This window comes from Carassius carassius, chromosome 30, assembly GCF_963082965.1.
Source record: "Carassius carassius chromosome 30, fCarCar2.1, whole genome shotgun sequence".
In the NCBI taxonomy this organism is placed as follows: domain Eukaryota; kingdom Metazoa; phylum Chordata; class Actinopteri; order Cypriniformes; family Cyprinidae; genus Carassius; species Carassius carassius.
Window position 1 is genome coordinate 22,356,727 of NC_081784.1, and position 25,272 is coordinate 22,381,998.

The 25,272-nt window shown below is 36.2% G+C and overlaps 1 protein-coding gene across 1 annotated transcript in view; it reads right to left on the reverse strand.

The window, feature by feature from the left end:
* LOC132110917 (endothelial PAS domain-containing protein 1-like) overlaps nt 1-25,272 on the reverse strand; it is a 34,423-nt gene extending 9,151 nt beyond the window's left edge. Inside the window, exons 1-7 of the mRNA XM_059518022.1 lie at nt 25,012-25,272; nt 13,663-13,853; nt 6,792-6,943; nt 5,556-5,640; nt 2,239-2,351; nt 1,955-2,157; nt 201-307 (exon numbers count right to left, since the gene is read on the reverse strand). Of these exons, the coding sequence (XP_059374005.1) occupies nt 201-307; nt 1,955-2,157; nt 2,239-2,351; nt 5,556-5,640; nt 6,792-6,943; nt 13,663-13,853; nt 25,012-25,037 (877 nt within the window). The 5' untranslated portion in view covers nt 25,038-25,272. The remainder of the gene's footprint in view (nt 1-200; nt 308-1,954; nt 2,158-2,238; nt 2,352-5,555; nt 5,641-6,791; nt 6,944-13,662; nt 13,854-25,011) is intronic.

Below are 25,272 nucleotides of genomic sequence, written 5' to 3' on the forward strand. Positions count from 1 at the left end.
GCCATGCTAAGAGTGTGTGTTGTGTCTAGCAGTCATATGATTATACACGTGGATGTGATTTTCTTCTTCTTCTTTTTTTTTTTTTTTTTTTATACGGTCAATTATTTCCCAATAACACATGCTTGAGTTGTGAAAAAGAAAGGGTTTCTGGTTTTCTTTCACAAGGCTTTGATACAAGGGTGCAAATGAATGACACGTACGGTTCTGGTGGCTTTTGGTGACGCTTTCGGAGTCCAGAGCATGATAGAACTCATACGCCGATCGGCCCAGAAGATCTTCAGGACTGTAACCCACCAACTCAGTGACTCTGGAAAAAGTGAGAGGCAGTTAACATTAACACACACACACACACACACACACACACACACACACACACACACACACACACACACACACACACACACACACACACACACACACACACACAACTGCACAAAAGCTCTCAGCTATTTTCTTTGATCTGCACAGGCTAAGTATTTTTTAAGCCAATTTAATAATGATCCATTTCCTGTGATTTGTCTGGCTGGTTTGTCAAGGAATGGAGTTTCATACGGATTCTGGGGTGAATAATTATAATTTACGTTAACAACAACTTGTTGTCTTACTATATTGTGCCTTTCTATATTGCTGCCTATTTATAGAAACAACATGCTTCAAGGCCTTTTTGTTTAATTTTACTTTACAGTTCCAGTTACTGTGATAATGTGTTTAAGCCCTCTCCGTGTAACAGTTATGTGATTTTGTGTAATGAATGTGACACAAGTATTTTTTAGTTCTGAAAGTGTGTGTTTAGTGTATTGAGCTGATCCTTGTATTGAAGTTACATAATGGCAGACAGCTGCATGTCACTGAGTGTGTGTGTGTGTGTGTGGCTTCTGTTCATTAAAGAGCCTTCTATTCACCAGTCATTGAACTAACCACTTCTAACACACACACACACACACACACACACACACACACACACACGCACACACACGCACACACACGCACACACACGCACACACACGCACACACACACACACACACAGAATTAAGGACTTGGTCCCCATTCCAGATCTTTCCATAGATGCTGTGCTCCAAAAATGTAATAATCATGTTTTAGTCCAATCTTCTCTGAATTTGTGTGAACTACCATCACAATAATGACAATAATTACCACTGGATGGGTTTTTGAATACATTAAATGACTCTATCTTGCTCTTATTCTCAAGGTGACATAAGTCTAGGCTCTTGTAGAAAGCAGGGCACGCTTTCAAAAACTACTGCAGAACATTTCAGCGTTTAAGCAATTATTACTTCCATTAAACAAGTCTCATCTAGCCCTTAATATAATGTTTTTCCCTTTTTTTCCAGTTCCTCATGTAAGCTTTGCTGACAAACCAGCGAATATCCATGTGTGCAGGTCAATGACATGACATATATATATATATTATATATTATAATGAATGTATTATCTAGTTACCAATGCATTAATATTTTTTTCCTCTCTCTCTGGTGTTTATGGATGTTAAAACACTGTAGATAAATGTTAAATATGTTTTATATAAATTTTATTTTATAGAAGAACTTTAGAAATTTGTTATTTTTATTTGCCATTTTAATGTACATAAACTAATAAATTACTATCATATTTTAACCTGTTTATTGATATCACACAAATACATTCATTTGAATTCATTAAACATACAGTGTTTCAAAATAACAAACCTCACATAAACTGAAAATAAAGAAGCTCGTATATGGTTAGAAGTTGGACAATCAGGTTAAGCACCTCCTTTCATTGGCGAATTATTGAATGAATGAATGATTTATTTATCTTAAGAGTACCCTCTATTGACGGTGTCTGGTGTCATAAATTGCCAACAGGATGTGTGTTTACTTTTAACATTCATGAGTGTCAATCCACAACACAACTCTTATACTGTACATTTAGTCCAAGAAGGTGTGTTTGTACCTGTCATCGCAGTAAGTAAACTTCATGTCCATACTGTGGCGACTCAGGAAGGTCTTGCTGTCGAGTGGTGTGTCAATGTTTGATGGATGGGCAATGGGCTCGCACATCATGACCACACAGGCGAGTGGTGGCTCTTTAAATCCACACAGCACTCGTGTGGGACAGCCGTTACACACCTTCAGTTGCCCTGTGCAGTGCAGCACCTGAAAGAACAACCGTCATCTTTATGAGCTACACGACATCTGACTCCAGGTCAGCGCTTATCGTAAAGAGAAGTTATTCACCTTCCAGCTGGCTGACTTGAGGTTGACTGTGCGCCCGCGATTCGTGACTGTGCATTTCATTCTCATGAAGAAATCCCTCTCTGTGCTCAGCTCCTTGCCTTTCTTTCCAGTGCCTGCCAATTAACACACACACACACACACAAATGTAAAGAGTGTCTCAGTTTAGACAAAAATCCCAGGAAAACATTCCTAGCATTTTCCTTCCATGCAAACAGAAGCCTACACTCAACACAAGTATTTTTTCTTGGGTTATCAAATTCCAAAACATCTTGCAGCACTTTCAGCTTTCAATACGATCACTTTTATTAAAATAAATGTGTAAGCTAAAACCAAGCAGAATCACAAGCTGAAGCAAAATATGACTGTTTGAACAATTAATGCACGTCTTGTTCTTAGCGAGCAGTTTGCCATTAGCCTTTCCTTTGTGTTTGTGCAGAAGTGTTCAAAAAACAGTTTGTGTATTTTATATATAATATAATGTATAATTTATAATTATATATATATATATACACACACACACTTTTTTTTAACAAAGTAATTTTTCTTCTTCTTTTTTTCTACTTTAAGGTCTTAAGGCATGTCTAAACAAAAATTAAAACAACATTGGGTGCCATTAAAAATCCATTCAATTTTAATGGCTTTATTTAGATTTCAGTAATAAAAAAGCTTGTCTAAATAACTGAAATCATTAAACTTATTCAATTTAATCACAATTTATTAAATTGTACATTTATAGGGCCCTCTGAAATCCATTATATTGATTTAGGGAAAATATAATATATATATATTTAAAAATTACGTTTTAATGGTTTAATTACATAGATAATCAAAAATGTCTAATCATAGTTTTTTATTTATTTATTATTATTTATGTGTTGCCTGTTTTCATTTTTCTGGATTTTAAATTTGCATTAAATCATTCATCAAGATCGGCAGTAATCAAATGAAGGCAAAAACATTAACAATTTAATGAATCTTTTAAAATGCAATCAAATGAAAATGCAACAATCCCTGGTAAAGAGCAGCATGCGTCTTGCGTTTAGACACATGACACAGGTGACCACCTGATCCTCAAACGAGGAGGGTGATGAGGGAAACCACCTGAAATTGCCAATGTAACTTGACCTCAGGGGTGAGAGGTCATAAGAGGCATGCAAAGAGGGGTAGGAAAGTGTGGAGGTCAAATAATGGAGACGCAGATGATTGTTATTTCTTTACATAACTAATCCTTTCTTATGAAACCATGTGTTTTCTACACATTAGGCCTTTACATACTTGTTTTGGTATGTATGAAAGTCTGTTTGCAGAAGTGATAAGAACATTTTTCTCAACAGCTAAAACCATTAAAGTCCAATCCATCTTCATAAAGAAAAAAAGAATCCCATAGGAAAGCATGTGGAGTGAATTTTACAGTACACTCAGAGCCCATGCTGAACTCAGTTTGGAATGTTAAAGGCACAATATGTAATTTTTCTGCTTTAAAAATAGCAGATATCACTATATCTATGTTATATATTTTTTTTTGTTGTGTACTTACATTATCCCGACAGTTTCCACGAACTTTAAAATCCGGAGAAAATTATAGTTTAATTAGAAGACACGGCACGTTTCTTTATTTCCGTTTTGTCGCCCGTCTATGGCATCATATAAACTTTGACCCCTCTAGTTTATCTAACTTCCTGCGGAACCGCCAAATACAAAGGTGAACAGAAGCAAAGACGAGACGAAGAAGAAAAAGTAGTAGCTAGCCTTGATCGAGACTATTATATTTTATATTTATATTGTTTATATTCGTATTTATACCTCAATCAATAACTTAGTTATGGATCATGATTATGCTTTGCCTGCACGTTCTGTGAAGCGCAAACGTACGGGTGAAATAAATGACCCGAGAAGGTTTTGGGACGAAGAAGAAACGAGACACGGGTAAATATTGGAGTTGCATTTCCAAGATAGAGAGAGCTTCGTGACAAGCTGAAACTACAGAGAGATGCTTGCATCCTAATAAACAGGTATGCATCCATTCAGCTAACTAACGTTATATCTATTCGTATATTTTGTGAAACGATGATGTCTTGTGTAAAACGCAGACGGACTAGCTCTCATGTATAGTATAATGTAAATCTACATGTGTTCTATATCTAGCTGGATAAAGTAGCTTCAAATGCAGTTCACTATCTTGTTCGATATCATAGTATAAACGTAGCCTAATTATAATTATTAACGAAAGGCAACCGTGTTTTTTTAACATATATTACTACTAGCTAGATGGAATATTGATTTGATAGGGGTCTGATAATTCATATATCTCTCCGTTCGAAAATACATGATTGTCAAAATACTAGGCTGCTGCTGCTGTAGGTGACATAGAGGGAGACCGCCGACAGACCAGGCTCTTGTCTTCATGACAACAATATCTATACTTCATGTTGAACATAAATATAAAGCCTACTAAAAAGGACTCCGTCAACAGTATTGACGGCAAAATAGACTTATGTTTGACAGGTGCAATATTTGAAAATCGATAATTATTTATTTATTTTTTTAAATTACATTTGTATCTGAATTTATGTCAACCTATAGACTTTCAAACATCAAAATGTCATGAATTAATATGTATTTGTGTACAAAATTACATATAAACATATTTTCCTATTATATTTTGCCTGGAAACGCTTCCAACACGCGCGCATGTCGCGTGAAAAATAGGCGTCGGTTCTATTTCTAGCATGCACACGTTTTCCGCGCGGCTCGAGCCGCGCCTGAGACACGCGTCTCACACAGGCAGTCTGCAAGCTCTAACCTAATAACATGGGAGCCGAATTAAAAACTGACACGCCACGCAGCTTAGACGCTTGCGCCACGCATCCAGTGTGTCGCCGGCCTCAGTTAAAATGAGTGAGGAATGTGGGGAGCGACAGAGTGTGTGTTCCAATGAACAACAACTCCCATGAGCCTACGCTCTTTCCCGACGTCATCAAAGTACGTCTCATGTTATTGTTTTGATTGAGTGACCCCTGGTGGCCAAAAATTCCATACTGCGCGTTTAAAATGCTTTCATAAGCTTTTAGAAGGTAATTCAGAGTTTGAACTGAAACTGAAAAGGCTTGAAACCTGTGATTCACATACATATACTTATGTGTGATCGTGTTTTCAGCCATTTAACACAATTTAACACCGATTTGAAAACAGATTCCTCTCCATATCCATATCTCTAGTTGTATTTGATTGGCTGTTCTCTGGCATTCTCAAACATGCTTTGTCTACACATAGCAGGATTTGCAGCTGGTGAAGCTGAATAAACAGAAGTGACATACTGGCTTTGAGGCTGAGGTTCTCGCGGATCTCGTCGTGGTCACAGGGGTGAGTGAAATCAAAGATGCTGTGCCCTGTGAGCTCCACCTACAGAGAAAGACATGCAGGTGCTGTCATTGCATTACATGGGAAACTATCTACTTTCCATCACAGGTGAATCTCATGAAACCGGTCATTACGGTATATTACACTAAAACACAAAGGTTTGGGATCCGTAAGAATTATTATTATTATTATTTTAGGAATTAAAAGGTTTATTCAGCAAGGATGCATTAAATTTATTAAAAGTGATAGTAAAACCTTTTATAATGTTACAAAAGATTTCTATTGCTAATAATTGCTGCTTATTTCAACTTTGTATTCACCAAAGAAGCTTGAAAAAACAACAACAACACAGTTTCTTCACAGCACTTCATAAACAACACAACATGAAATGTTCCTTGAGCAGTAAATCAGAATGATTTCTGAAGGATCGTGTCACGCTAAATAAATCCCAGGAATAATTGACATTTTAAAATACAGTATATTCAAATAGAAATCAGTCATTTCAAATTGTAATACTATTTCACAATATTACTGTTTTTACATTTATATCTTTTTCTTTTATGAAATAAAATAAATAAATGCAGCCTTGGTGGAACATCTCTGAAACATAAAAAAATCTTACAGACCCCATATGTTTGAATGATAGTGTATATAACAAGAATTATATATTGCAAACACAAATCCTATATCAAATGCTACCATAAAGTATAAATATTCTTTTCCATAATATACCACAATTTATTTTACATCACTGAGAACATTTAGCATTATGTAAATGTACATATGCATTTTTTTTTTTTATGTAGTGAAATATGACCTGGGCATGTTCCTGTGATTCACAAGGACTATGGATCTTTAATCTTTGTCATAGTAGCAGTTTATCAGATAACAAACAGATAACAGGCCACAGTTCTACAAAACAGCAACCATGTGCAAGGAAGCAATTGCCAGGCACAAGATAAGTCCAAGAGCTTTGCAAGGGTACGAAAAAAGTGACACATCCTTCCTCCCATACAGTGCTTGAAGGAAACGGGCTTGTGCTGCGGTTAATAATGGCATCTCGTCTGCCTATGATTAAGTGCACCCAGAGGAAATGAAGGCTAAACAGACAAACAGCTAATAATAACAGGACAAAAGGTGAGTATCTGTCTGAATAGTGATTCATTTCTGGGCCTGTGTTCATTCAAACTCACCTGTGTGATACCCATGAATTTGTTGATGTTCTCTGACAAGAAGATCATGTCTCCGTCTGATGTTACCACGCTAATGAAGCCGCCCAGTGACTTCAGATACCAACTGTCCATCAGTCTGTCTACGTCTGTCGTCTCTGTGGCAGCGGTACAGGCTGAAACGGGGCACAAACACAAGAGTTTGAGAATGCATGTGTGCATGTGAGCGTGCGCACACTCGCTAGTTTTGTTCTGGCTCTTAAGTTCCTGGCTGACGTCCAAAATAAACAACAGCAACTTCATCCTGCTAATCCGAACCCTCCCAACAACACTGACCTCCATTCTGTCACTGCCCTCAGCTCCACACACATATACACACAAATCAAATACCCACATAGAGTGACACACAGACACCCACAATGCCTTGCTGTTTGACAGCACTAAATCTGTGCAGTCTTTCAATTTAAAGAGACAAACTCCAGCTGTTATGTGGAAAACTCACATCTGTGAGAAACCCATGGGAAGGGGCCAATATTTGTGGTTATGCTTCTAAAAATACATAAACTTATGTAAGGCAATGTGAAGATACAGTACAAACATAGCAGACACTCTCTAATACATGTGTGCTTGATTTTTGACGCAAAAAGCATAAAATAATACAGTGGGGTCCAAAAGATTAAGACCACAGAAAGAACTGCATTGCTAACTGGTAGACCCTGCTGTATATATTATACATGATAAAAGATAGTTGATTAAGTCATCATTTGAAAAAAAAAAAAAACTAAATCCCTACATGGTCGGCAATACCACCACTGAAATTTGGATGGGGTGCCAGACTTTGGTTGAGTCCTGCAGTAGATCTGGCAGAGCTTCAGGAGGGAGGTGGACTGGACAAGGACATGCAGAACAGAGCGGCTCCACGCTGGGGGGTCGGAAGCCAGTCATTGCTCCAGTGTGCTTCCTCCAGATAAGAAACTTTCTCAAGGCCCATTCAGAGCCCAGGGCTGGATTTGGGCCGAGCCTAGAGACTGTGGACCCAGGAGAATTAGAGTTACGTCTTTGAAGGGCTTCTTGCCCTGTGGCTTTTATTTCAAGATGAAACAAAACTGCACCCAGAATTGGGGTTTCAGAAATTGATAATCTGGAAAGAAGTCTACTGAGAATCTAAATTCATCGGTTGCTGATAGACATGTATCTACAAGGTCATATGATCACCTGAGCTGTAGAAAAATTGATATTGATACTGATATCTCAAGGCAATGCAGAACATCTGGCAACATTTTTGCCCTTCAAGATTACGGGATGTTTTGCTTTACATAACATGTGCTAAAGCTTAATGGGTGTTATTAATAGCATAAAGCATAAAAAAAAACATGAAACAAAGCATGAAAACAAACATACAAACAAACAAAAAAATACAAGAGAAGAGAAGAGAAAAAAAAGCTAAAAAACATAAGCTAAAAGCACAACCCAAAGTAAAACGCATAAAAAAACCCACAAAAACAAAACACCAAATAACAACACAAAACAAAATGCATAAAAACACTAAAAAGCAAAAGCAAAAGAAAAAACACAACACAAATTACAAAAACACAAATACATAAAAAAAAAGACAACCCAAGGAAATAAATAAACACACACACACAAAAATAAAACAAATTAAACACAAAAAAGACAGCAAAACACAAAACAAAAACCCTATAGAAACCTTTTTTTGTCATACGTCTAGAGCAGTGGTTTTCAACCTGTGACCTAGTGGGTCGTGGTGGTATTGCAGGTGGGCCGCCACTTACTATTAAAATAAATAATAATATTGTTAATATATGTAAAAATTTTTACGTCATAACAATAATAACATCATTTCATATATATAATTAAATAACAAAAAATAAATATTAAACTGTAACTATGCTTCCACTATTCAAGCTCGCCGATTGGTTTAAGAATAAACCATCAATTTATATTTTTGCTGCATATGCTACAGAACAACAAATTCAAACATGCATAAATGTCTGTCAACAAGGTCAACATAAATGGCTGTCAACATGTTTCCTCCTGAATGCTTGCTCCGCTGACTGTCTACCCGCTGCCGAGCTCTGGCTGGATCTGGTTTTCCCGTTTTGCTGAGCGGTGCCAGCCCGAGTTATTTTCTAGCCAGCTCATTCTAGGGCTGTGCATCATAAAATCACGATTTGAGCGTGTGCGATTTCTAAATCACACGATTTTCCGCGGCCCTGACCTCCCGCTGTATGCTATCCGATCCAACAGACTGGGCATATGCCTACGTAACTCCAGGTTCAAACACTGTATGTGATGCGCCTTTTTTCCGAGCCCATGTTAACGGATCAGAGGGTTTAGACTGCACATGGTAAAAGGCTAGAAATAAAAACGTGCGAAAATAATTAATATCTAGCACATGGGCATAGAGTTGTGAGTGCACAGGATGTAGTTTAATTGAGAGGAAAAGCATTTTAAGTGCGCGCACTCTCTCTGGGCGAGAGCAGCGTGTATCGGAGCACGCGTGTCTGGTTTTGTGACAGAGCAAAGGAAATCTGCGTGCGAACAGAGAGATTTGCGCTCGCGCATTATTTTAATGTGCTTTCGCGTTACAATAACGCACTCTCGCTGCTGCTTCTGCACTGCTTACACATACTGTATTCACACTGCAAACGTGTGAACCTGTATAATGTATAACAAATCTATTTCAACACCTGAGGCACCGCTACAATTAATGAGCTCTGTGAACAATGCATGGCAAAAAAGAAAAAAAAGTCCCTGGACACAGGATTTATTTATTTTTATCTTTTTGCCATAAGTCTAGAAATTTTGTTACACCTTTACTATAGTGATTATTTTGACTCATGTCGGTTCTAGAGATGCTACAACTTTTTGATAAAGCTCTAATTGGTTTTCTTTTGGAAATGTTTCAAAATCATCCTGAATGCATTTATGACTGTAAAGCATATGTGTGTGTCAAAATTGTGATTAAAATCAAAATCGCAAAATAGATCAAAGAAATCGCGATAGGTTTTTTATTTATTTTTATTTTTATGTCGCACAGCCCTAGATCATTCAATAAATACAGTTAACAATCTAGTTTCTGAGTACTAAGTTATTAACCCAACAATAGCGGGGTCAGTTAATTTTTTTGCAGTGGGCCGCGCAAACATATGTGTTTGGTTGTGAGGGCCGTGAGTTGAAAAAGGTTGGGAACCACTGATCTAGAGACCTCTGAACTTTGAACAGAATGAACTGGAGGAAGCAGTATCTTGAAGCTTCTTACAGATAAATACGTCAATAGCCACCTCCGCATATAGATTTCAGCCTAAAAAAGACATGTGATCCAAAATGACATGAAACGATCATGTTTTGTTTTGGCCAATTCTCGTTAGTCTGTAAAGAATCATAATAGCAGTGGTGAGTCACTGATTTCAACAAGATTACGTCGCGTCAAAGATTATTTCATAACATATGTTTTCGAGCCGCCCATAGACGAGAAGAGTGATTCACTGGGCGAGCGAATCAGTTGTAAGCATCAGTGCACAGGGACTGGGGATCTTATGTAAAAGGTGTTTCCCATGCACCCTCAGCATGGGTAGGGTGGTGGCAGGAGGAGGAGGGATGGATGGATGTGTGGCGCCAGGGTTGGCCTGTGTTTTGGCTGGCCTGAGACGGAGAGCGCCAGCCTTAAAGAAAGCACCAATCATGCTTCCAGCACAGAGCTCACAGACCTGCTGATAACACTATCTGATGTGCCATCTCATACTGACAGGGCTGCTTTTCAATGTCTCCTTCCCCTCCCTCCCTCTTTCCATTTCTGCTTGAACATTTGACTGTCAAGTCACTTCAAGTCGAAAGGTGCAAAGTCTTTTAGTTGTTCTAAACTGAACGAACAGAGGCGATTCTGCGTTCTTCTAGCTGCATACTAATTGTGTTCCCTGTGCTCTTTAGTGTCTGTGAAAACACAGAATGGAATGTTGAATGCAGGAGCTGTTTTGTGCAGCTTCCGGAGATTCTAATTTTATAATAAAGACACAAACAATACGAACGCACTCACATCCTCTCGCCATACCTGCTCTGGTCAGAGAGACTTTTACAAGATCTGGAGCGGAGCATTCGGGCATCACATACTCACACTCATGTCGTCCAAATCCACTATGATTTTCACAAAAAAAGATATTTTGCATAATGTTTTCATGACATTTGAATGCTATGGTGGAGGAAAATATTTACAGAATTAAATTTCAGTCTGTTTCAACTTGCCAAACATAGCGCACAACAGGGTTATTTTTATTAACTAAAACCAAAACCATTAAAATTTTGCATTGCAAAGCATTTCATATTTTCATTTAGTTTAACCTGAAGTGCTAAAATAACTAAAACTAAATAAAAGTGAAAAAAGGCAAAATAAAATGACATAAAGATTAAAATGAAAGTAAAAACAGTAGTAAAATATCTAATTCAAAATAATAACAAAAACTAATTTATCAGTGGCACTAAAATAACAAATGGCGCATAAGTTTTATAGACTTATTATTGATCATTTTATGGTGCTTTTATATGCTTTTACCAGCTTGACTGAATCACAATCCAGTAGAAACCATTATTACTTCTGAAGAAAGAAAGCAATAATTATTCAAAATGACATGAGGGAAGAAAATGATGACGATCCCTTAACACTCACACACATTCAAATCTCTCGAAGCTTGGCGTATCCATTATTAAACATAATCTGTAGGTTTTCATTAAACTGTATTATTCATCACATGCTGTCTTTGATTTATTAGATTAGCACCTACAGCTAAAAATAATTAACTCAGACAGAGTTACAGCAGGCCCAATATCCACTAACGCAATTATGTTTCTACAGAAAGCGCCTCCTCATTTGTATAATACGGCAGTAACTTTAATGCAGTCTGACATCACGACTAAAACATTTCCTCATAACAGTGCAGTGCTAATGATGGTGAACCCAGATAAGAGATCAAACTAGAGCTGTAGAATTTGATTATCAGCAGAATGTGTGTATTTGCAACACGGCTCTTTCTTTGAAGTGACGTCATGTAGAGTCGCATGGTCTGGGATGCTGTATTAACAGAGGAGTCACCCATGTGATAACCTTTATCAAATTGCATATATTACTCTATAAAAACAGCAGAATGCGCAGCACCAATCATTGTAGTGATAGGATTTTGTTTGGGTTTCTACCAAATCTAAAGAATATGACTTTACTGATACATAAAAGCAAAAAAAAAAAAAAAAAAGTATTATAATATCTTCTCAATTAAATTATTTCTTAATATAGTACTCTTCATTTTTCAATTAAAATCTTGAAATTACCTTTGTAGATAAATATATATGCATATAAAAATGTATGCAATTAAAATATATATATAAAAAAATCAATATTATTATTATTTTGGTTAATAATAAGCATTTTCAGAACATTTTCAGTACTAATGATGCACAAACATTAAAACGTGCAAGCTTTGGCTGCTAACATAAATGTCAGATATTAATTTTTTTTTAAATGTAACGTGCATTAAAACTAAAATTCCAAATGGTCAAATCAATTCTGTAAATTCTAATAATAATAATAATAATAATAATAATAATAATAATAATAATAATAAATACATTGATTGAGTTGGACAACATAGTGAAGGAAAATAATTTGGTACTATGTCTTCAGTACTAAAACTTATGCTAATGCATATAAAATGATCATTATATCCATATTTTGGCTGATAAATGGTAGACTCATTAAAAATCTATAATATGTTGTAAACAAAAAATAAAAAATAGTGCAATAAAACTAAAATCAACAGTTTTTGACTATCAAATCAATGCTATAATGTCCAAACTTTCACATATATTTTAGATTGAATGATTAGGGCTGTCACTTTTAGTTCGAAAATCGATTGCACAATCGATCGGACCAACCAAAAAAAGTTTCGAAAATGAAAATAGGGAATCGATTTTAACCAAATATGTACACTATTAATTTTAAAATAATTAAACAATTAAAAAATATAGATGTAACAAAACTCACAAACAAGCAGAAAAAGAAAAAGAATTCCGAATGTATATATATTCCGAACGCATACGTGCAGTATGCGTTGCGAAAGCTAGACAGAAAATACCAGCAATTTTACGCGCCTATAAGACCCAGTGACGTCGAAAGCGAAGTCTTATGCTGCGTTCACACCAAACGTGAATAGAGCATCTGGTGCAAATAAATTTCAATGTTAAGTCAATGTAAAGACGCGTTTACGCGCGTCTGGAGGTCTCGCGCCGCGGTAGACGCGAATTCGCCTCATTCGCGCATCTAGTTACAGGAGATTCTGAGTTATGAAAAGGACCATTGCAAGCTGAAAGCGACCGGCTTTTGTGATGGAAAATTGGCAGTAATACCCCCCACCTTACGCAGCTGTACCTGAGTGTCACTTGGACATTAGTTGTTTGAAATGGATTGAATCATTATTTAAAATAATCTTGGCGATTTTTGAATTGCCTAAATCATAAATGCAGCCGGGCTGAAGCCTGCAGTGATGTTTTTCTTTTGTTATGGCAGCCGTCCCCTCTGCATATATATATTTTCGAGAATGTTGCACTCCTGTTGCTGTTTGTTATTCTGCACGAAATTTATTGCCAATAAATAAGAAATATTGCTGACTTGTGCGTTTCCAGCGCTCGCTTTACGTTCGTTCGTTATTTGACGTTGAAAAAGGAAACGTCTTTTTTTTTAGACATGGAAAATCGATTTTACACTCGATTCAATGAACACTTATGTCTTAAAAATCGAAAATGATTTTTTCGCAAAAGTGACAGCCCTATTAATGATCTAATATTTTTTTGTGTGTGTGTTTTCACATGTGGATTTGAATGCTTGTACCTGAGGTGAGGAGTTTGCGTGTCTGCAGGTAGCTGATGGCCAGTCTCATGATGGAGGCTTTATCCAGATGTGAGCTGACACTGTGTGGGAGAGGCAGCTGGCGGGCCAGCTCATAAAACACCTCTGTCTCCTTACCCCGCCTGCAGCGCGCCGCGTCTCGAGATTTCTCCTTACGCCGCTCTGAGCTGCACCTACAACACGCAACAACATGGAAATATTAGATGAATTAACACCACTTACGAAAACACCACTTATTAAGTATTGTGCAAAATGCAAATACTTCCAAAAATATTAAATAAAATGGAAAAAAAAGCCAAATAAAAGTTTTTTAAAAGACCAAAATACAGATACTGGTACAGGTAATGTTTCCACCTAAAATCTGGCCATTGTCCAAACATTTTTTTTTTGATTCACCCATAATAACGGTTTCTTCAGTTTGCTTTTCAGCTGACCTTTGCTTTTTGACATGCTTTAACACTCACCTGGATATTTTCTCATGCTGTATACAAACATGGGCATGCTGAACCCATTCCTCATGACTTGTGAGGTTTAAGAGAATAACAGTCTCTTTGTGCACTTGACAGTCTTTCTTATTCAACTCAAGTCACTCTTGCAGATTCAGACATCAGGCCCAAAAACTGAGCCAGTGTCCGGCAGGTGCAAATGAATCCAAACATACAGATATCCTTTCAGTGATGCATTTTGTCCTCTGCCAGGTCACACGCAATGAATTCCAATATCACATATCAGAAACAATACTCAGAAAATAAATAGCTACTGAGCAGGTTTCCATGGAGACTGTGTTGAGGAGGGGGACGTCCACTTTCCTGTCCTTCATCCAATAAGAATGCAGAGGACAAATGCGCAGATATGATGCAAACTGTTCCAATAATTGTTTCGATGACAAAGGATTTTATTGAAAAGGTCTCTTGATAGTACCTTACAGGCTAATATAGTCCATCCTCAGCCAACGCTGGAAGAAGCACTCATGATGTACCACTCAACATCTGGAATACGAAGATGCTGCTAGCACAAGAGTGTCATACACAACCTCATAAATTCAATCATTTCTCTTCGCATTCACTTCGTACTTAATTGTTAGTGCACAGAGCTAGAGAATACTGCAGGATATTAAACAATGGAGATCCAGCGCTCACTCAGAGCATGAAGCGGTCTATAGTGAACCCTCTGAACCCTTTGTAGCAGACACGGATGTCTAGGGTCTTATTTAACCCTACAAGACCAAACCACCACTAACAATGGAAAACAGGTAGTGACCCGAAGAATAGCTATTGTCAAAGCTTTTGTCACACCAAAGATTACATGTAGCCCATCACCTCAAGACTGCTCTTACTCGTTTTACCAGATGTTGGGTTTTAGCGGTTAAATTAAACCGAATGAAAATCCTCAATTCTAATTCTACAGCAGCTACCGTCCATCATTCGTAGTTCTCAATACACACTGTTACTGGTGGTGCACTATCAAAAGTTATGCATGTAAAGTTTAGGTAGTAATATGTTCCTTTAAGGTACTTATATTTAGCATTTGGGGTAAAGAAAACATAGATTTAGCTTTTGTACCTTAAAGTACAACTCAAGTAACAGCTTTACATTTGTTTTATTCTAATAGCGTAGGATGATATGGAGAAGAGGAGGTGTTCCTCAAAAGTTCCTGCAATACTGCAAACCATGCAGCTGTGAAGATTACTTTCTTGAAGTGACGTCCACAGCGAGACAAAACTTCCTTGCACATGATTGCACTTCCGCTCTCCTGTCTTCCTAAGTCTATGAATGGAAGTTCATGAAACAAAGTCTGGTGCATTGGCACCTTAAGACACAATTTCAACCTAAAAAAACATCTGGGCTCCATTTATTAAAAACTAAGCATTATAGCAATCCATTCTAATTTTCAAGTAGAAGTTTATTTTATATTTCAGATCACATTCTAACATCACCTTTGCACTTATGCAAACAGTGACATCAATTCTAACTCAATTTGAACGCAGCGACAAAATCAAACAAACTTCAGTTTGTTCAGTGAAACTCAAAGCAGAGTATCCGAAGACCTGTGTGAGATTCACATGCTGTTGAACCGTCCAGACCAAACCGAGAATTCAAAGTATTTAACGCAAGGGCGATAGATGTCAACCTGTCACGAGGACGTTATCTATTTCAGTTTGACAAATGAGCTACTGTATGAGATTTAGCTGAAGCTGAAATATGAGCTGCTTTCAGATCCTAACAAACACTGACTTGAACTATGTTTAGCAGGTGAACGGACCGGGTCGACCAATGGCCTTGCGTTCACAGAGGCGTGTAATGATAAAACAGTCGTACGGCACGCAAACAGATAAACAAACACGAAACCTGACTAAGCGGTCTTGCCCTATTCAGGCATGCAAACAACAACACGCTACCTTATGACTGGAAGAATGGTCATTTGCCTTGCGTGAAATGCACTATATTAAGAGCTGTCCCAACAGCTATTACAGTCCTGTACTGAGTGAGAGGGCCTCTCCAAGCCCCAAAACCTCCTCGAACACCTTCTGTGTCACACAAGACACCTAGGAATTTAACAGCTACCTACATAATGATTCAGGATAAATCCACATATTTTCTAAAAAATAAAACTACATCAATACAATAATATTTTACATAGACGTTTTTATATTTACCAAAATGTTCATATATTAAAACCAGCATGTAATTTATGTACCTTTTATATAACTTTTCACCTTAATTATTATGATTATAATGAAAAAAATAAATAAAAAAAACTCCAGTCTCCTGTGTCATCCTTCAGAAATCATTCTAATACGATTTCTGGTTTGTTATTAATGATGAAAACAGTTGTGCTGAATAATATTCCTGGTGGAAACCATGATTTTTTTTTTTTCAGATTCTTTGATGAACAGAAAAACTGTATTTATTTGAATATTTTAAATCTTTTATAGCTATATAAATGTCTTTACTGTCCGTTTTGATCAATTTAACACATTCTTGCTAAATACGTCTTAACTTCTTAAAAAAAACATTTGAACAGTTTTTGTGTATACATTTATAAACTGTAATTATATTAGAAAAATGTAAATAAAAAACTAAATTATATTCAACAATCACACATGATTATATCAAAATATGATATAAATAATGCAACACTTATTTAGATCTTCATACAGATTAAATAAAAGGAAAAAACAATCAGGATTATACATTTTTACGTTTATTGCAATGATAAATAAATTACTAAAAACCTACAAAATGATCAAGTATGCATAGAAAGCAGAAAAAGCTTTGACCAGGGTTAACACCAGTATAAAGGAGCAGCTTTCAAAGCAATCACTCTAAGTGCATGAAATCAGCTCACTGCATCTGTGGATGCGGGTCTCAGCCTTTTCTCAAGGAATTCCTAGAGCATGAGATAAATGAGCAATGATGCCGTTTTAGACTCGCACAATGAATCATCATGGCCCACATATTTGTGACCTGATGCATAATACTGATTCTCCCATTAGCGTAACAGCGTATACAGCCTTCACCTGAACCATATCTTAGTCAGAATCAAAACATACTATTTTGAAACTCAAAGTTGCAAGACACTAATGGTGCATGAATGCAGCGAGACGGAACTTCAAATGATCCCCATAGAGTACATACCAAGCATATGTTTCTATGCAGCAAATTACATTTAACAGAAAGGATTGTTTTACATTGCATTACATCAGGATGCACCTGGGAAAGAGTCCAGAATTCAACCAACCAACTATAATGCCAACAAATCACTGCGATGCAATTATCTTTAATTTAACTTTCAATTTAACTTAAATTGTTAATGATTTCATTTCAGCTCATTTCATTACAGATGATAGTGCAGAAGACAGGAAGTGATGGAAAGAGAGGCAGAATGGGATCAGGAAATGTCACAAGACTGCCGGCCTAAACCTCTGACCAGCCAATGCATATCAAAATCATGACATGATCTGCTACTTAAAGGGATAATTCACTTAAAAATGCTGATTCTCACCAAACATGAATAATGTAAACTTGTGTTTGAAAGTGCACAGGACTGCTATTTAGTATTATTTATATGCTATTGTAGTATTCATAAATATTATAATGTTTCGTGAGTTTAAGTTTAAAGTTTTAGTGATATTGTTATGCTTTTATTATTACAGTAGGTTGTTTTACTCCCGTTTTTGTTTCAGTAATTTTAGCACTTCAATTTAACTTTAGAAATTAAATTTAGAAGTGGTGCTTTGGCAACTGTCTGAAATAAGTTCTTAATATCTAATATCTAACCTTTGTTTTACTCCAGGTTTATTTAAATTACCGGAAATAGTTTTAATATTTTTAGGAAACGATAACAACACTGGTGCACAGACATACATCAAAGTAAAGTGAGTTTTTTTTTTCAATAAACAAAGTTTTCATATGACTTCAGAACAGGTTTATAATTGTTAACTAAAATGAAAACCAGAAGTTATTGTACTTTAAACTAAATAAGATGAAGTGCCCCCTATTATGTCATTTTAAGGTGCCTAATATTGTTTTTGGAGTCTCCTACACCAGGTTTGCATGCATGCAAGGTCAAAAAATACTTTCGTTTAAGACGTGATTGCAGCATTTTTAGAATTTATTTAGGTGCATGTTCTTGTTTGGTTTTTGAAGATTGGCGCGGTAAATCAACAAAGAGCATAGAATCAATAGAAAAGAGCAACTTGGACAAATCTTACAGGTATTAAATCAAATGAAGGAAAATGATGACTCATAGGTTTTTATGAGTGAAAGAAGAACAGTTTGACTGAATGTCAGAACAGGCATGTGTACTGTAGCACGGCAGGCCTCACTGATTTTGGATTGACAGGGTTGTTGCACCTCTCTCTGCTTGATTTGAAACACATTGTACTGTAAGAGGAACTTATATATGTCACTGCGTAGACTGAGGTAGAACTAGAAGTGTCATCCACAGCCATCTGCTGTACTGTCACACAACTATCTTCATAACAAACAGCTCCATGCTTTAGGACACAGCAGCCAGGTGCTGAAAGTCCAGACACAGACCCCCAGGCCCTCGAGTGCTTGTGAACAGAGCTAACAGTTGATGGGTAACAGGGGGCAAGGTGCAGCACTGCAGGGTTTTCACATCTCACCAGTTACACACACACACACAAAAAGAAGAGAATTCTTTTAATCAGTTCTAGAATCAATTCTATATTCTAATTCTATAATCACTTTTTTCACCCTCATGTCCTTGCAAACCAGTATGATCTTAGTTTTTCCATGAAACACAAAAAGGAGACATGTTGGTCCTGGCTGCTCTAGGATCTCATTCATATTTGTGAACCTTAAAATCTGCAATATTAAAGTTCAAAGGATTCAGAATTACTGATATTGTATTTGTTCTGGCTGCTCTTGGCTCACATGCAAATCTTGTTTGTAACTTCATCACTGAAGACGATGCGAAGTCAAACGGCAGATCGGCATTGGCCACTGTCAATTTTCGATGCATGGAAACAAGCAGCTTGGACGTCAAAATTTGAAATGACGTGGTTGAGTAATTATTTGGATGATGGATTGCATTTTGCTATCTTTTTCGATTTAGTTCACATCAAAAGCGATAAATAATAGCCGCTCCAAGCACAGTATGTCTTGTAAACACGTGAACAATATATGAACCATGTGTCCGGCCACATTTAAATTCAGCTCATGTCCACGGCGGACTGATTTTGTTAATGTATAACACAGCAGCAGAGAGGAAAGGTGCAGCAGTTCAGACCCGTGCCTGACCACTCATTCTCATCACGAGCACCAAAGCTTGCTTACAGTCGGTTTTCCTGTCGTTCTGGCATCTTGCTAAACACAAACAGCGCAATGAACAATGTGGTCTAGGCTAATCTGATCCTCCGGAACAGAACGTTCTCAAACTCACCCAAACAACCATCGTCGACGCAGGAGAGGAAAGATCAGAGAAATGGAGAGATGGAGTCAATGATGCTGACGCCAGAGCTGCAGGCCGGACATCACCCTGATGAAGTCCAGAGGATTCAGAAGGACATATATTCATCCGTTTTCAACATTCAAATATATTGTACTAATATTTAATAAATTACATACGTTGGTGGATTTCTAAAATTAGAATCCAATGTGCATCATTTTAAGCTTGAAGTTGAAAATATATGGTCTTTAAAAAGCCTTTTTTTGTGTGTACCACTTTTGTACAACACTATGGAAATGTTTACATTAGAAAACAAACCAATAAAAAAATTGATATAAATAAAAAAAATTATATTAATGTTTATTAATTAATAATATTTATGCATTAAAAAAAAAATATATATATATATTATTGCATATTTCTGTGCATATTTTTTATTAGACTTTTAATAGACACAATTTAAGTGTATTATTATCATAATAAATTATTACTATTATATTATTATTATTATTATTATTATACACTTAAATAATCTGTTATAATTATAAGTTATAATTACAAAAATATAGGTAGAAATTATAATATTTCCCAAAATGTATAATTTATGATGGCTAAGACTTGACATGATCAATCAGGAATTTATTGAATTTTGAAAAGTGGACCATTTTGATTTCGTGTTGACTTTATAAAAATGTTTTGCTCAATGACAATATGTTTAGAGTTTGTGAATTCTTTAAGTTTCTAGGTCTGATTCATTTAAACTGTTTCAAACTCAATTGCGTCATAATCCATAAATAAGCCCCCAAAAACATTGTTTGTTTATTTAAACACTTTAATGAATTGAAATGAAAATACATGTAAATAAATATTATCACCATATACTGTATTGTCATACATTTTTACTTCTGTTTTTCTTGGTGTATTCTTGACTACTGACATTTTTGCTATTTTTAAAAGCCAATAGAAATGATGCTTCCTCTGAAAATATTATCAGATTTTGAAAAACAATTTTGCTAGATATCCAATTTATACACATAAAAATATTTACATTTAATCATTTAGCAGATGCTTTTATCCAAAGCGACTTATAAATGAGAACAATAGAAGCAATCAGATTATTATTATTATTATTTTTAATATAAGAATATGAAAATATCATGAGAACTAACACTTGCTACATAATGAATTAGGATCATTTAGATGACGCTCCACTTCTGCCACACTCATGCTTACTCGTAGATCTACTTTTGAGGAATTCTACACAACTATAGGAAATTGGGGCCAAAGTTTACTGTGATAGTCGATGACGTAGTTAAGTGATGGGGACCAAATAAGGGTAATGAGAGTAAAGTTCATCTGGAAGCAGCTGATGTTAGAAACTGATGTGACAGTAAAGTATGCAGCAGAAGGAAGAACGGGGTTGACTAACAGGAAGCATCAGGAGACAGTGGTCTGGAGGAGCTAAAGTGTGGAAAAACACTGGTAAAGATCAGTATGCCTTAAGAAAGAGAAGATGGGAGTGATACGGAATCAGAAGCAAGCAGAGAGATTGGAGTAAGAGGGAGAAAAACAAGAAAAAGAGAAGGAGAATGCCCTCAGACTGAGAGCAGTGCCTCACACCCCTGCCATTAGCTGAGGGTTGGGGCTATGAAGTCTCCATTCAGACCTTCTCTAGAGGTCCTGTCACAATAAACGGCACACGTCCTACAGCTGGGAGGCTCTTAACCAAATTCTTATATCTTGGATTCTCTAACGAAAACAAAGGTCTTAAATGCCCACATCAGTCCTACTCAATACAGTATACAGTAAATCTCCCAGCCTTTTGATGATATCTGATAAATATGTTAATATAAATGCTCTTGAAAGGCTATAAAAAGTAGGTTTTTTTTTAGAAGAAACAACATTTCGTTATTTTAAATATTGTTGGCTACAATAAAAAAAAGCATGAAGAGTGTGAAGTAAAATCTATATAATGATACAATATAAACAGAAATATCTACATATACCTTCACTAAAACATTCTGATACGAACAACGCAAAGCTTCTGTGAGGCACAAAAGAGTTTGATTCAATGAACCAGTTTGAACTGAACAAAAATGTAACCTGCTGTGCCAAATTAACGTGCTTTGCAAATATTTATTCATGACATGAACAAATTAAACCTATGCATTTTCATCCTCAAACAATTATTTCTAACACTTTGGGTCAGTGTCACATAATCAAGAATTACACTACAATTCAATACTTTTATTTGTATGGATGCATAAAAATAAAGTACATTCAAAACTAAATTGCTAAAAAAAACTATTTCAAATAAATTATTTTCTTATGAACTTTCTAATATTTTTTTATTGCAGCACAACAACACTGATAATAATAATAAGAAATATTTCCTGAGCAGCAAATCAGCATATCAGGATGATTTCTGAACGATCATGTGGCACTGAAGACTGGAGTAATGATGCTGAAACTTCAGTTTTGCATCACAGGAATAAATTACATTTTACAATATATATAAATGGAATGGTTCAAATGGTTTTCGTAGATTACAATATTTCACAGAATAGTTTCTACTGTACTTGTTTTATCAAATAAATAAAATGATTTTCTTTTTTTAATATACGACATGGTCACTTCAGCAAATAAGTGTTTATTTATTTAGATTGTATTTTAGGCTTGCTTTTGCTCACACTAACAAGTTTAAGGTAGAGTTTAGTGTAGGTGGTACGTTTTAAATATCGTCATAGGCAAAAAAAAATTCAATGAGCCTGGGTTGGAAATGACTGATTTTGCATCAATGAGTTGTCGATACAAAGATCAGCAACTTTCTTTTTTGAAAGAAGAGTTTTAGGGTCGGATTTAGTAACAGTTTATGCCAGGAACCCCCCTATATTGTACAGGTTTTACTAAAGAAACGCAGTAAAAAATTAGCAAAGAAAAGGCATGCAGTTATTTTTTAGGCTTTTATGGGATTGCAGTCTCATGCTAATTGGCCCCGTTTAATAAATCTGGCTCTTAGACTCCAATCTCAGGTTAGGTAACTAGGTGCAGGTAAGTGGTTATGTTGCAGCAGAGCACAGAACAATGCTCTGAAACAGTGCACAAGTTACATCAGGTTAATGGTCAGCTCTCAGTCTGAGGGAGTTAACAGAGCCCCATCACACAACACAGCCTTTCTCTTCGTAAATGAGCCACTGCACCGTTTTCTAACTCAGGCACAGAATGAACCGGAGACAAAGCCTGATGATTCAGGGTTACGTAATGGAGAACTACAACAAACGATGAGCAAAAAGTGCCCGGAACCACAATCAAAAAGCCACCCAGCATGAATTATAATGCTACAGCAGTCAATTAAGTCCAACTGACAAGCACACAAATACTTAAAGCTCAGTCAAAGCCCTGATGATTATTTTACCAATGACTTCATTAGAGGCTTGCTTAATTCTGTTATGCCTTGTAGATACAAACAGCTCATAATTGCAGTTGTGATAAACCCTATAAGTGATGCGCCAACTTTCAGCACTGAACCAATTGAGAACTAATATTCTTTAAACAGCTTCGGGGGAAAAAATTATTGACTGAAAAGGTGATGTTAAATATTCCTAAAAGCACACTGTTTGTTTTTATTAGTGTTTATTATTAAATACATTTGATTGATTGATTGATTAGCAAATGAACACTATTTTCACAGTTTCGGCGTTTCTGTAAAAATGTATTTCAGTGCGTCACTATATTCTACTAAAACTCATGCAATGCACATGGGGCCACAAAAGGGGACTCTGGCTATCTTACACAACATGCATGAATACAAACATGCCAAAATATATATAAAACATGTCAGGGTTGATCTAATCGCTCTCCTACCAACAGTAAACCACCAAAACATATGGGATCAGTTTAGACAGACCCAAACAAATGCACACCTATACACGTAAACACATCCCTTCTTGGCCTCTTCTGTTTTGTCTTCCATGTCTCACAGTCTGTGATCAGTGCCAGGAAGGATCACACTCTTGTGTCTTGAGGTTAAAGGTTTTGCACCCTTTCTGAATCAGTCCCGCTCCTCTAGAGATGCATTCTCTTCATTTGAGTTTAGTAGCAATGTTTGGTTATGTTCTGCCACTCTGAGATTCATCAGATAAGGGCCAGAAAGCTTGTTAGGGAAGAACTGTCACGAGGATGAGGCAGACTTCAAGGCGCACACAAACACATTCTCTATTATTCTCTCATTAGCACTTTTAATCTTCACAGATATGCATGATGTCTCCAAGTTACCAAAAAGGTTTCCAGATGATGTACAGCTCAATATCATGCTGTCTATTAAGTATATGCTTCACTAAAAACGATCTATATCTTGTTCACTGAAATAAACTTTAACCCACTAGTGTTAATGTTTAAATGCTACCTTAAATGTGGTGCTACCTAAAAGATTTCAACCTCAAAAATCAAAGTCGTACCAAAGTCACAAACTGTATGTTCAACCACTCTGTTACTGATAAAGACAATTTAGTTAAAACTCAAAAAACCGAATAGATATACACGAATTACAGTCAAACCAAAATTGATTCCGACACCTTCAACATTTGACACATTATCACAGTTTATTTGCTATAGTTTAGAAAATGTTAATAAAATATGACAAGAATTCAGAGTCAAACTGTCAGAACAAATTCATCTTGATAATGTCAGCAAAACATGGTCGGGTCAAAGGGTCTGAATAATTTTCACTGGTAGTCCATGTATGAAGAATTGTTGGGTATAACAGGTTACGGTTTACTTTATTTTGCTATCCTCACTTACATAAATTAACTATAGTGTCCTGCACCAACTAATAAAAAGAAATATATAGCCTATATATATATATATATATATATATATACATCTCACAAATGGTTTCTGGGGTCTGAATTTTTCTTTTTTTTTTGGTTTGACTGTATATAGGTTAAATTGAGAAAAACCTAAATTTTGTTTTAAATAAACTGATGAAAATATCTTTACACTATTGCTATTAATAATTTCAGATAATAATAATAATAATAATAATAATAATAATAATAAGTAGTAGTAGTAGTCATATATAATATAATATTTTCAACATAATTCTATTGCATTTTAAAAAGCACACCACAGTACTATTTTTTTTATTTCTGAAAAAAATAATAAAAAAATAAAATAATATTTCATGACGTACTCTCACTTTCCTGCAAATTATTATTACTACGAATACGGAGTTACGTGCATAATAATATTACCAAGAAACAAGATCCTCAGTAATCCTCAGTAAAATAAATAACTGCGCAGTGAAGTAAGCAGCGAGTCTCCGGCTTTGAGCTCCACACAGAGAGAGAGTCACTTGTTGCAGCAGCTCCCATACCCGACCCGCGCGCAACAATCACAAACACCCGCTGAACTCACCTCTTCTTCTCTTTCTCGGCGGTCATCTCTCTGTCCCCTCGCCTTTCCCGCAGCCTGATCTCTGTGCAAACAGGACGCGCTCCAAACCACCGCAAACGCTCGCGTTTAATAACAGAAAAGGGCGCGCGACTGGTTCTGAAATTGCAGTAAAGCCCACCCGCAGGTCAAAAGTGACTGTACAGTCTCCCACTTTTGTAAAATCCGAGCGCGGTGAGGGAGTTTCTCGCTTGTTTTGCGGTCAGAGAAGTTCACAGACCGCAG